The sequence below is a fragment of the Pipistrellus hanaki genome (assembly GCF_964339955.1).
Source record: "Pipistrellus hanaki genome assembly, chromosome: 10".
Taxonomy (NCBI): domain Eukaryota; kingdom Metazoa; phylum Chordata; class Mammalia; order Chiroptera; family Vespertilionidae; genus Pipistrellus; species Pipistrellus hanaki.
This window is the reverse complement of record NC_140512.1, coordinates 54473480-54488450: the sequence shown is the minus strand read 5'-3', so window position 1 is coordinate 54488450 and position 14971 is coordinate 54473480. Positions and strand designations below refer to the sequence as shown.

The following is a 14971-nucleotide window of genomic DNA, read 5'->3' as shown; positions in this document are numbered from 1 at the left end:
GGATGAGAGGGTAGTAGAATGTCATATTCAAAGTGCTGAAATAAAAATATAAGAATTCTATATCCAGCAAAACTATCCTACAAAAATGAAGGCTGAAAACAGACATCCCCAGATAAAAAATAAATGAGAATGCACTGCTAATAGATCTCATTTAGACTAAACTATTGATTCTAAACAGTTAAATGAATAATCAAGGAGAAATAAACTAAAAAATGTAAACATGTAAAATGATATAAAAGATAATATAGATACATTATTTTCATTTTTCTTAACTGTTTTAAAAAGATATAAAATTATATGAAGCAATAATTATAATACTACATTGTTGGATTTATTACACATATACATGTAATATACATGACAATAATAGCAAACAGGAGCAGGGAGAACATGGAACTATATTAAAAAGCAAAGATTCTATTTTACTAGAAGTTAGTATTAAGCTGAAGTAGCAAATTAAAATGTATATTCTAATCCCTACAGTGATGACTAAGAAAAAATAGGAAAAAAGTGAAAATATTGACAGAGAAATAAAAATGATATGCTGAAAATGTTTACTTAACACAAAAGAAAGTAGGCAAAGAGGAAGAGAGAAACAAAACAGACAGGAGACTTACATAAAACAAAAAATGGCAAAGATAACTACAACTAAACATCCCAATCAAAGCAAAATCCAGGTATACACTATCCAGAAGTAACTCACATTAGATTCAAAAGATACAAATAGGGTAAAAGAAAATATATCATGCAAAAATAATCATAAAAGATCAGGAGTTGCTATATTAACATCAAACAAAATAGAATTTAAGACAAAAATATTACAAGAGATAAAGAGGCATTTCATAATGAGAAAGAGGTCAATGTATCAGTATGCTATATCAATGATAAATATATATTCACATTTAACATCAGAGAATCAAAATACATGAATCAAAACTTGACAAAATGAAAAGGGATTATAGATCATTTAACAATAATAGCTGGAGATGTCTATACATATAGAACAGCTAGACAGAAAATCATCAAGCATATAGAAGATTTGGAAAACATAATTGACCAACTCAACCTAGAACATTCAACCCAATAACTGTAAATACACAGTTTTCAAGTGCATATGGACAGTTCTCAAGGATAGATCAAATGCCAATCATAAAACACATTTCAATACATTTAGAAGGACAGAAATCATCAAAGTATGTTCTCCAATCATAACGAAATTAAAATATAAATCAACAAAAAGAAAAAATTATAGGTCAACAAGAAATAAATTGGGGAAATACCAAAATATTTGGAAATTAAACAATCTATGTCTAAGTAACCCATGGATCAAGAATAAATCAGGAAAGGGCTGGCCAGGCATCTACAGATAGCAACTCTAGTAATAATAACAATAATAAATAAAATGGAAAGTGACCAAATATTTAAAACTGAATGAAAATGAAATACAAGTCAATATTTAAGACATTTAGCTAAAGCAATGCTCGGAGAGGAATTTATAACTTTGAACACCTACCAGTATACCAAAAATGAAGAAAGGTCTCAAAATCAATAACCTAGGCTTCCACAATTAAGAAATTAGAAAAAGAAGAGTAAACTAAGCCCACAGCAAAAATAATAAATAATAAAGATCAGAGCAAAATGACATTTTTCTAAGAAATAGAACAAAAAATTATCTAATTTGTATAAACCACAAAAGATCCCAAATAGCCAAAAGAATAAAGAAAAAAAAGAACAAAGCTGGAGGTTTTCCACTCCCTGACTTCAACTTTTACTACAAAGTTACAATAACCAAAACACTATAGTATTGGCACAAAAACAGACACCCAGACCAATAGAACAGAACTGAAAGTTCAGAAATAAATTTGCATGTATATGGGCAACTAATATTCAACAAACGAGCCAAAAACATACAATAGAGAAAAGAAAGCCTCTTCAATAAGTGATGATGGGAAAAATTGGAAAGCCACATCAAGACTGCTATATGACATCATACACAAAAAAAATTACCTCAAAAATGTCTGAAGACATTAATATAAGAACTGAGTCAACAAAATACATTGACGAAAACATGGGTATTAAACTTAGGGACTTTGGTCTCAGAGGATTGAACTTGATCCCAGAGGCAAGGGAAATAAAAGCAAAAATAAGTCTAAACAAAACAAACAAACAAACAAAGGTCTGCACAGCAAAAGAAACAACAAAACAAAAAGACGATCCACTTCTCTTTTGGAAAATAAATATCTTAGATCTTCATTCTTAACTCCCTGTTGGAATGCACACTTTGAGAAATATCCCACGAGAGTATTTGCCTATATATAATTGTGAGCTATTGGTGGTTATCAAGTCTCTGGGTCACCCAGGAGCAGCTGTGACAGGTCGCTCCACAGCTCCGTGTCCTTCAAAACCCTGAAGACAGGGAAACCAACTTTGTGGTTGGATGTGGTGAGGACACTGTCTTTTCCTATTTATTGCTGTTTAGACAACTGTATTTGTCGAATGTTTCTCACCTTCCCACTGGCTGTCTCGATACCGTTTGTTTAAAATATATAGAGAATGGACTCATCTAAAAGGCTTACCTTGCTAACCTCCTGTTTCCCACAAAGCGAAATGTCACAAGAATGTGTAAAAATAAAAATCTGAGGGGGGGGGGGGAGGCAACCAACTGAATGGGACAAGGGATTTAAAAACAATACCTCCTATAAGGGTTTTATTCAAAAAACAAAGAACTAAAAAACAAAAGCGCAACTATCTTATTTTTAAAATGGGCATAGGACCTGAACAGACACTTTTCCCAAAAAAAGGCATACAAACGGCTAACATATTTGAAAAGATGCTCAACTTTATTAGCTATAGGGAAATTAAAACCACAATACAATACCACTTCACACCTGTTAGAATGGCTATTATCAAGAAGGCAAGAAATAAAAAGTGTTGGAGAAGATGAGGAGAAAAAGGAACCCTCAGACACTGCTGTTGGGAATGTAAATTAGGTCAGCCTCTATGTAAAAAAGTATGGAGGTTACTCAACAAATTAAAAATAGAGATACAATATGACCCAGCAATCTCTCTTCTGGGTATCTACCTGAAAATTTTGAAAACATTTATTTGTAAAGATATATGCACCCATATGTTCATTGCAGCACTATACACAGTAGCCAAGACATGGAAAGAACTTAAACGTGAGTTTTTTTAACGTGTTGAGAAGTGTTTCTTCGCTGTTTTTCTTTTTTCTTTTTTTTTTAAATATGTTTTTATTTATTTGAGAGAGAAAGAGAGGAAGGAAGAGGGAAAGAGAGAAACATTGATGAGAGAGAAAAATTGATCAGCTGCCCCACACTGGGGAATGAGCCACAATCCAGGGATGTGCTCTGATCGGAATCAACATCTTGGTGCAAGGGTCAATGCTCAACCACTGAACCACCCCAGCTGAGCAACCTAAGTGTTTTTTGATGGACGATGGAATAAAGATGTGGAACATATCTGCAATGGAATACTACTCAGCCTTAAAAAGGATGAAATACTGCTATTTGGGACAACATAGATGAATCTTCAGAGTATCATGCCAAGCAAAATAAGTCATATGGAAGAAACATAGATTTTATATAATTTCACTCATGTGTGGGATACAAAACAGAAAGCTACAAACAAACAAAATAAAGCAAATCGACTCACAGACACAGTCAACAGAAGGTCACTAGAAAAAAAAAAAAAGAGGGGTTTGGGAAGAATGAAGAAAGTAAAGGGGGCCAAATATATGGTGATGGAGGGGGACTAGACTGTAGATGGTGAGCACACATTGCAATATACAGATGACATATTACAGAATTGTACTCTTTAAACTTATATTAACCAATGTCACCCCAATAAATTTGATTTTAAAAAATCAGTGCAGATATTGGTGGACTAGAATGAAGAAATATAAATTTTAAAAAATCAATAAAACCCAAAGTTAGTTCTTTGGAAAGATCAACAAAATTGACAAATGTTCAACTAAACCAGTGGTTGGCAAACTCATTAGTCAAAAGAGCCAAATATCAATAGTACAAATGAAATTTCTTTTCAGAGCCAAAAACCAACTTCTGCGCATGGGCCACACACGAAGTTTCAATCACACTGTACGTGCGCACCCACACATGGTATTTTGTGGAAGAGCCACACTCAAGGGGCCAAAGAGCCGCATGTGGCTCGCGAGCCATGGTTTGCTGACCACTTTTCTAGACCAACAAAAAAAACAACACCAATTACTGACTTTAAAGGAATTTAAATTATTATAAAGGCATGTAATAAATTATATGCCAACAAATTAAATAATTTAGATGAAATGAACAAGTCCCTCGAAATACCAAACTACCAAAACTGACTTATGAAGAAATACAAAATCTAAATAGACCTATGAGTTATTTAAAATCTTCCCTCAAAGAAAAGCACAGGTCCCAATGACTTCATTGGTTAATTCTATCAAATATATAAAGAAATAATACCAATCCTTCACAAACTCTTTTAGAAAATAAATGAGGTGGGCACACTGCTTCCCAACTAATGTTGTGATGCCAGTATTACCTGAAGGAGCAAAAACAAATTTTCATGTAAAAACTGCAGATCAACATCCCTCCTGACACAGACACAAAACTCCTCACAAAATATCAACAAATTGAGTCCAGCAATATATAAAAAGAATTATGTACCATAATTAAGTGGCATTTATCCCTGGAATGTAAAATTGGTTTAATAAAAAGTCAATTCATGTTAGAGCAGTGGGGAGGGGAGGGGAAAAGAAAGAGAGGAAGAAATTAATTAAAGATATACAGTTTGGAAAGGAAGAAAACTCTTTTTCACAAATGACATGAGTCGGTACATAGAAAATCCCAAGAAACACACATACACAGAAGTAAATGACCATACGAAGGTTACAGGATACAAAACCAACAAGAAAGACTCAATTGTATTTATATTTATTGGCAACAATAAATCCAAAATCAATACAATTCTATTCAATATAGCATCAGAATAAAATACTTAGAAATAAATTTAATAAATATAATTCAGGACTTTTACGGTGAAAACTACAAAACCCTGCTATGAAGTCTAAATAAATGGAGAAACCGTCTCTGTTTGTGAACTGAAACATTATGATCAAATGGACCTACACACAGAACATTCCATTCTTAAATGCACACAGAATTTTCCAGGATAAATCACGTTAGGCCACACAATACAAGTCTTAATACATTTAAGGTTTAAATCATACCAAGTATCTTTTTCAACCACAATGGAATGAAACTAGAAATCAATTAACAGAAAGAAAACTAGAAAATTTACAAATATGTGGAAATTAAACAACAGCACATTGTTGAACCAAAGGCTCAAAGAAGAAATCTAAAAGGAAATTAGAAAAGATCAGAATACAAACAAAATCATGACATACCAAAAGTTATGGGCTGTGGTAAAGGCAATACAGTACTAAGAGAGAAGTTTATAATAAAAAATATAATTTTTTGAAATGCCATCTATAACATACATACAAAACCAAAAAGAATTGCCAGAGAAATTTTGAGAATTAACAAGTGAGTTTAACAAGTGAGGGATAAGGATAATTTTATCCAAAACTGATCAGCTGGCTACCAAAAGAAGTTGGATTCCTACAAACCTCCTAACAACTGCACTCAACCAAATATGTAAGGCAAGCATGTCAAACTCAGAGGCCACATGCAGCCCACAACGAATATTTTTGGGTCCCAGCCAATATAATAGTACGTAAGAAACGTTTTAATAAAAATTTTGTAACTTAATTTTTACAATATCCTGTTACACATAAATAGAGGCCCAATGCATGAAGGTTAGTGCAAGAATAGGCCTTTCTTCACTTGGCTGCCAGCACTGCCTCAGGCCCAGAGCCACCTTCCGCCTCTCACCTTGTTGCATCAATTTGCATATTCTCTCCTTATTGGTTCTGGGCACTGCCATCTTTGTCATGGAGTTATGGTCAATTTGCATATTCTGTCTTTATTAAATAGGATTATTAATAGCAAACTATAACATTCATTAATGACTGATGACTATAATCATGTTGCATTCATATCCCTTACACGCCTTAAGCACAGGCTCACCATTCCTCACCACTAACACTAGCAGGGAATAGCTGATTGCCATGTCATTAGTCTTGTATTAACTTGTTTGGTGTGTGCAACAGGAAATATTTCGCTTTTGGAGAACAAGAAAAATAGGTTCATTTGTGTTACGCTTATGAATTTGTGCAGTTATTCAGTGTCTGGTAAGTTAATGTTCAAGAAAAAAATATTAATTTTTATTAAAATGTTCTATTATTTTATGTTAACGATGACTCATTTATTTCAGCCCTTGTATTCAGCATGTTTCTATCAAAATAAACATACATTTCTAGGAAAATTGAAGCTTTTGTGTGTGTTTTTTTGCAGCCAACATAAACTTAAACCTTGCTTATTTGGCCCATGTTAGTCTTTGAGTTGGACATGCTTGGTATAAGGCAATCAATTCTGGTTAGCCACAAAGTTTGAGCTCAGTTCCTCCCCATCGTGCCAGCAGAGGGACTGTTACTCCTTACCCATGGAAGCTCACATGGAGATACCTGCTGCTGGCATGCTATGTAATACAACCAAAAGGTTTGGATCCCAGGTCCTATAAGCAAAATCTTAAAAGGTATGTTATTCTCCACACAGTACCTCTCCATTTCACTGGCACAGCAATTCAGGAAGATGTCTTGTACGAGAGCTGGGTCATCCATGACTTTTTAGTGCCCCTGTAGTATGCTGGCAGTGTGTGTTTACTGATATGCTTGAAGGCACTGGGGTTCTACCTATGCTACCCTGTTTCCTCGAAAATAAGACAGTGTCTTAATTTTTTTCTCCCAAAGTTGTGCTAGGTCTTATTTTTGGAGGATGTCTTATTTTCAGGGAAACACAGTAGATCACCAAGGTTTCCTTTTGCAGCCTGCAACACTGCCCCAAGTAGTCTGTTATCCCGTCCTTAAAAGCCTTGAAATCTGACACTGACGTGGTCTTCTACGAATGAAATTCCTTTCAGGCATCCATTTCCAGAACAGAGAGGTCTCATCCATATTGAATATTTGCTCTGGAAAGTCATTTTCCTCCATAACCGCTTATCTAGAATTTCCAAAAATTCTTCAGCTGCCTTCACATCAGCACTCACAGACTCACCTCTCACTTTCACATTATGGAATGAATAACCATTCTTAATTGTTTAATTCAACAGTCACTAACTGGTGATCTACAGACCACTTGTGGTCCATGAGTCTGAAAGGTTGTCAATTGGTTTAAACCACTCAAAACTAGTGGTAAATTCAACACAACAGTCATGTTCAGCCTTTTCTTTCAACAATTTTTTTTGCTTTGGCTATGATTATCATGGTACTGAGTACACTTTAACTTTTAATCCAGATCGTTAGAAGTTTTTCCACGTCTGACATTTTTTGTTCTTCTCATTGCCTTCAATAAAGCAAGTTGTTTAACAGCATCTGTCACTGATCTTGTTTTTTTTTGTTGTTAATTCTCACCATTGATTTTTATAGAGAGTGGAAGAGAGATGAACATCAATATGAGACACATCAATTGGTTGCCTTCCACACATGCCCTGACCAGGGCTGGGGAATGAGCCTGCAACCAAGGTATGTGCCCTTGACTGGAACTGAACCCATGACCCTTCAGTCTGCATGCCGACACTCTATCCACTGAGCCAAACCAACCAGGACACTGCTCTTGTTCTTCTTACAGTGGAACTAGAGGCCCAATGCACAAAATCTGTACATGGGTAGGGTTACTAGGCCTGACTGGCAATCAAGGCCGATCTGTGGGGCAACTGGTATGGTGATTGGGGGACTCCCACTGGCACCCACCTTAGCCAGCCTGGTGCTGGCCCCTCCCCCACTGTCACCGCTCACCTCCCTCTTTGGAGCAACTGGTGGGGCAATTGGAGGGCCCCTGATGACAGGGGCTGCAGGCTGGGGGCAACTCCTGCATTGAGCGTCTGCCCCCTGGTGGTCAGTGCGCATCATAGCAACCACCACCATTGGGCTGTTTGGTCAACTTGCATATTAGGCTTTTTTTTTTTTTTTTAAATATATTTTATTGATTTTGTACAGAGAAGAAGGGAGAGAGAGAGTTAGAAACATCGATGAGAGAGAGTCATCGATCAGCTGCCTCTTGCACACCCCCTACTGGGAATATGCCCGCAACCAAGGTACATGCCCTTGACCGGAATCAAACCTGGGACCTTTCGGTCCCCAAGCCGACGCTCTATCCATTGAGCCAAACGGGTTTCGGTGCATATTAGGCTTTTATTATACAGAACTAGAGGCTTGGTGAATGAAATTCATGCACGAGCGGGGTCCCTAGGCCTGGTGGGCAATCAGGGTCAGGCTGATCAGGACCAAAGGCCCTGGCAGGGTTGGGAGAGGAGGTGACTGTCACTGGGCCAGGCACGGAAGGAACAGAAGCCAGACTCCCAACACTGCCCTTGGCACTCTGTCACCCCACGGTTCCCAGCCTCTCCCCCCACCCTCTCCTTCCCTTGGTGCCATGCTGCCTCCAGTGGCCTGCTGGCCAGGGGAGGGCTGTGGGCAGGGTCCAGGGGAGGTTTCAATCCCCACTTGGAACGTGCAGGAGGCAGGAAATCAATGATTCTTTATCATTATTGATGTTTCTACCTCTATTTCCTCTCTCTGAAATCAACCAAATATATATATTTAAAATGCAAGGTTTTTAGAGGAAGAAAGGTAGGGCAAGGGAGCTATTGACGGGGGTTATTTAAGATCTTGCTCACGTTTCAAATAGGATAACACGGGGTGACAGGTAAGGAGTGGCAATAGGTGGAGGAGGGCACTGCGGGCTGAGGAATGGGCTGTAATGACTGGGAATGTCTGTGACAGTGACACTGAGCTTGTGTCGGGGCCCTCGCTGGGATCGTTCATCCCCAAGAGGTTTTGATTCCGGACAGGAGGAGAAACACAGAGGTCAGCGGGCCTTTCTTAGCCAGAAGGTGAGGCGGGTGGCAGAAGTGGGCTGCCATGCTTCACTACTAGTGTAAACACACAGTGCAACTGCTCATGGATGTCTGTCAGTGGCCAAATCAATGCCCAGCCAGCCCTAATGGCCCTGTCTTGCCACTCTCTGGCTGTGCTGCAGCGCTATTGGCCAGAGAGGTTGAAGCCACGCCCCCACACGCACAGAGTATACAAAGGGGCAGCCAGAAGCTGGAAGTCAGAGCTGAGGCGCCCTGGCAATGCTGCATCCTGTCCGCCATGGAGCTTGATGGGGAGCAGCTGTTGGTGTGACCAGCTTTGAAGTCGGAGGGGCTGCTCTTCCTGAACATCACAGGTGAGTCACGGTAAGCCTGCAGCGTGCCTGGGAGGCCTTTCCCTCCTGTAGCCATTCTACCCAGGGTGGCAGCATTAGGCCATTTTTTTTTTTTTTCTTTTCCCCACTTTATTTTTATTGGAAAGTAAGCTCTGGGCTTGCAGTTTCTGGGATCCCTGGGTCATAGTGTGCACCTCCAGGCCTCACTACACCTCTTTCCCCCCTCCTGTGTTGAGCATCTGGCCCCTGGTGGTCAATGTGCATCATAGCAACTGGTCAAACAGCTGTTCTGGTTGTTCCGCCTTCATGGTTGCTGGGCTTTTATTATATAGATGGGACATGCCTGACTGATGAGCAATAACCATCATGACTTTCCACTTCACAGTCCTTAATCACTTTCAATTTCATTTCTAGGTCAACCTCTCAACATAATCTCTTACTGGCAACAATAGTAGTGGATTCTGTATGCTTAGCGGTCATGATGAACAAAATTACATCAAATTAAATCAAACACAAGAGAAAATAATGCAATCAAGAGACCCAGTAAAAATTAGCTGCTGCTGCATAACATACCATTTTACTGCAAACTTATTTCCTTAGAAGTAGAAAGAGTGCTTCCAAAACTAACAATAAAAAGTATAGTAAATACATGAACCAGTAACATAGGTGTTTAATACCATTGTCAAATATTAGGTGCTGTACATAATTACATGTGCTATAGTTTTACATGACTGGCAATGCAGTAGGTTTGTTTACATCAGCATCACCACAAACATGCAAGTAGTGTGTTGTGCTAACACATTATGACAGCTACAACATCACTAGGCAATAAGAATGTTTCAGCTTTATAATAATCCATCATATCTGGTCCATTATTGACCAATACAGCATTATGAGGTGCATGACTACAGACACTGTGAATGGCACAAGGTAAAGAATCCAGAATGCATTGATGTTTCTCTACCTGGCAGTCAATCTGGCATGGCTCAAACTCCAAACTTTATCTCCTCCATGGTGAGCTGCAACTGAATTCTCTACTCAGTTCTTCCAGCTCAGAGCTACTATTGTTTGCCAGGTTTCCTAGAGTCTTCCCCTATAGGTGCACAGTTCATGGGCCAAACAAGGATTTTTGTAGTTTAAAAATGATTTTGAGGCACACCCATTTGTGGCTCCCTCCTTTCCAGGATTTCCACCCTAAGCTTTCATCCCTCTTCCAATCTCAAACTGTGTTCTGATCCCTCTGCCCAGGAAATACTATACCTTCTTCCTGTGATCCCACCTGAGAATTGGGAACTGCCCTTAGAAGACTACCCAGAAATACCTAAATCTCACCCAGTATAGCTTCAGTTGTTCAGGCATCAACTTCTCTCCAGTTTTTTTGCCTCTTTTTCACAAATCACCAGTACTTCCAAATAGTTGTGGCTTTTCTTATTTTTGTTTGTTTGTTTGTTTGTTTGTTTGTTTGTTTTGGGGGGATAATAGTTTTATATTGATTATACCATAATCATTATTTGCAAGAAGGCTAATATGACCAAGCTGCTCCACCACTGCAGAAAGCTCAACTGAATATTTTTGGATATCCCATTTTATCTTTTCTGTTAACATTTACATTATATATTTTAGGTATTTTTAGTGGGTACTCAAGAGATCACAGTATTTATTCCTAATATTACCACAGTGAACAATATAAGAACCTTACATATGTAATTCTATTTTTCTTCCTCCTGCCCTTTAAGGAATTTAAATAAATAAATGAAATGCAATGCTTCAATAGTCTCTTTTATAAAAATAAAAGGGATTAAAAAAAGATTCTTAATGTTACTTCCAGTTTCCACATTTAAGGATTATTATTTTTTCAAACTTTTGATTTTTTGTTTAGGGTCAATTTGTTATTTTACTATTAACAATCATAATCTATTAAATACATATACCAGAGCATATATTAAATTCTTTTTAAAATTTGTGTTACTTGGAATTCCATGACTTTTTTTTAATTCAGAAAATATGAAATCTGTAAGGTCAGCAATGCCCAAGAAATATTCATTAAGAAAATAAATTCTGAGGCATATTTACTAGCAAAGGAAAAATTATTTAAGTTTAGATGAAGACACTTACCCCTCTTCATTTTCTCTGAGTAAGCGACTGGCAATTCGGATCAGCATGCAGTAAGCAAATTGTGATTTGAGACCGGATTTTGTAAATTTACTTAACATCTTAGAAACAGCAAGGCGATCATTCTTTTTAAGGTGATACAGGACTCCCAATGCATGGTACTAAAATACAAGAAAAAGAATGTAACACAGAAAACTAAGTAGGAAGAAAACAAAATTACATGAAAGTGGAATCATATGAAAGTAGATTTTTATAAAAAGATTCTCAGGTCAAAAGTATACAGGTAGAATAACTTTTTTCACATTGAATCAAATACAGGCAAGACTAAAATGATACTTTATCCCCAGGAGGTGTAAATTTAGATTGGACAAGTATTAAGAAGACAACATACAATCTGAAGGTACATCTGGCAGGTCAATCTTGCCCCACTCATCCTTAGTACAAAAGGCTCCGGTCCATGGGTTTACCAGTGTGCCAGGCCTTTGAGTGGCTTTACTGGTAAATCACCTGTGACCATGTCAGAAGTTAAGGGATCCGTCTTTTGAAGAAGGCTTAAGGAGTGCACAAATATTATCATTAGCACTTTGTGTAAAAACACAATGGTGGTATTAGGAGAGTGAGATATTTCCCATGACAAAAATAACTACTGTGTCTCCTCATAACTGAATATGCTAACATCAGAAGTTATAAACACAGAAAAGGGATAAGTAAGTACCCTCTCAAACACAAATGAGGTACTTTACATAAAATTGCCAGTTTAAGGATTTAATCTTGTTCCTTTTAATTAGGAGCAGCCTAATGAATATCAAAAGGAGATCATTCCAACAAAATGGTACTAAAGTTTCATAATGTAAAAATTACTCTTTACTGTTGTTATAATGTTTACTATAATCAAGGCCTGAAAAGCCTGGAATTGAACATCCTTCTTCACAATTTATTTTTCAAATAAAGGATTGAAATGCACTGTGAAGGACCTTTGGAATGAGCCTCTCAATCTACTACTGAATATTAAGTTTTCTCTAACCTTCGTACGGTTTCAATTGAACACTAGCAGGGCCTAGAGTAGTAATCATAATTATTGGGATACCTACTTGAGAATATGCACTCCCAGGCTGCTTAATATTAGCCGTTAGCTAATACTCATTTTTTGGAAATCAATAAATTGCCCCTACAATGTAGGGTTAAAGAAAGCTGATCTTGAGACAGAAGCTAAAATGATTCAATATCATACCTGGACCATAATATTATCACTTGTAGCAGCTTCTTGGGCTTCATTGACCCAGCGCTTAACTACATCATTGCTTATCTTCATCAGGTGCTAAGGGCAGAAAAAAAGAATAGATAATGCCTGGTCACTACAAGTTTAGAAGCATGAGTTCCTTTTCCAAAAGACATTCAAAACAAAACAAAAATTTCTGTAGCTTAATAAGTCTATTTTTAATACAACCAAAAGTACTTTCTCCAAGATCCCCTAGAGAAGGGAGTAACGTATATGTCTGTAGGCCAAGAGATATGAATAAAAGAAAAGTAAGGAGAGGGGAAAGACAGGAAGGGATGGATAACAATATAAATTTTACTTCGAGGAGACTCACCTAGAAGAAAAAATTAGAGAACCACTATCGTGTTTCCCCAAAAATAAGACATCCTCCGAAAATAAGACCTACTTACAGGTTTCCTTCTGAGTGAAATATAAGATATCCCCCCCGAAAATAAGGCCCCCCCTAGGCTAAACATGAAAGATTTGGTCCACTGATTCTGAAAGAAATGGAGTCACAAGAAATTCACCAGGAAATTCAGGAATTGGATTTTTATGATGATGTTCCAGAAGATGATGACATGATTGTCATTGAATAAATGAGTAAATTCTTGATACTGTAGGATTCACAGTTTGTCTGGTTTGTGTTGACAACTACCGTACTATCGTACCATATACAGATAATAAATTTCCTTTATTTTCATTTAACAATAAATGTGTACCGTATTATTCTTCATGGAAAAATAAGACATCCCCTGAAAATAAGACCTAGCGCATCTTTGGGAGCAAAAATTAATATAAGCACTGTCTTATTTTCAGGAAAACAGGGTATATCTTCTTGGTCAATTATATTCCAGAACCAGATACTCCTGTGATTCAGATGATTGAATCCATTTACACATTAGTAATCAATGTTAATTAAACGCAGCGTGATAGATTGTAAGTAATAAATTTTGTTTTGATAAAAAAGAGAAAGAAGCCGAAACCGGTTTGGCTCAGTGGATAGAGCGTTGGCTTGCGGACTGAAGGGTCACAGGTTTGATTCCGGTCAAGGGCATGTACCTTGGTTGTGGGCACATCCCCAGTAGGGGGTGTGCAAGATGGAACTGATTGATGACTCTCTCTCATCGATGTTTCTAGCTCTCTATCCCTCTCTCTTCCTCTCAGTAAAAAATCAATAAAATATATTTAAAAACAAAAAAAGAGAGAAAGAAAAGGCTACTTCCTGGAAGAAAATTTAGAAGTGGGACAGGAGACTTTGGGTTGAAGGACACTCTGGGCAACAAGGAAAGTAGAGAACCAAGAGGCAGGGGTAAAAGTGCAGGTCATAACAGGAGATTTTAAAAGAGACTGAGAGCCCTGGCTGAGTAGGCTCAGTGGGATGGAGCATCATCTTCTAGGCCAAGGCTGCAGGTTCAGATTCGTTTCTCTCTCTCTCTTTCTTCCCCTCCCTCCAACCCTTCCTCCTCATCTAAAATAAATAAATAACTTTTTAAAAAAATAAGAGATCAACCCTGTTTCTTCCCTGTCTTTCCCTCACCCATACCTCCCATCTTCAGTATGTGGAAAATAAAGCTTTCTGATTACCAAAACCTTACAAACCCATGAAAATTTCATGTTTTTAACTTAATTGCTCAATACTCCCCTGGCAGATAAAACATTCTTGGATAAAGTAATAGAGATATACACATATTTTTAAAATGTTTCATTTGTGAGAGAATCACTTTGCTTTTGCAGCTAGAAACTGTACCATGCATAAGAACTAGGCAGCCACTGTCTTGTTCACTTACTAAGGAAGATACCAATGCTGAGCTGGATACACTGGGGACTCTATCCACAATGGCCTGCTTCATATATCTTTCAATGGCCTGCAGCAATGTTCCCTAATAAAATTCAGAGAGAAAAGTTGTTGAAGCAAAACACTTTCACGCTATTATGACCATTTCAAAATAATTTACGAAAACCAGTCATATATTAGTGTAAATATTTAGACTGCATTAAAAAGGATTAGCATATAATAGAGCAATCATAGTCCATCCAGCAGAACCCAGACAACGGAATGGGAACTTCAAGGAAAGATATTTATATGTAAGGAAGACAAACAACTATTCAACAATGAAATAAACTGTCTCAAAGTGAGAGCTACAATTTGAGGAAATACATAAGCAGGGTTCAACCTACCAAGGATGTTGTAAAGGAAACTCCTAGATGAGGACAAAAGGTGCTTTTGAAGTCCTGAAGATTCCTCTATGGGAAG

The 14971-nt window shown here is 37.4% G+C and overlaps 1 protein-coding gene across 1 annotated transcript in view; it reads right to left on the bottom strand.

Moving 5' to 3' along the window:
• The window catches only part of COPG2 (COPI coat complex subunit gamma 2), a 363341-nt gene that overhangs the window by 294522 nt on the left and 53848 nt on the right, over positions 1 to 14971 (bottom strand). The window contains exons 7-9 of the mRNA XM_084897194.1: positions 14505 to 14597; positions 12691 to 12777; positions 11463 to 11620 (exon numbers count right to left, since the gene is read on the bottom strand). Of these exons, the coding sequence (XP_084753320.1) occupies positions 11463 to 11620; positions 12691 to 12777; positions 14505 to 14597 (338 nt within the window). The remainder of the gene's footprint in view (positions 1 to 11462; positions 11621 to 12690; positions 12778 to 14504; positions 14598 to 14971) is intronic.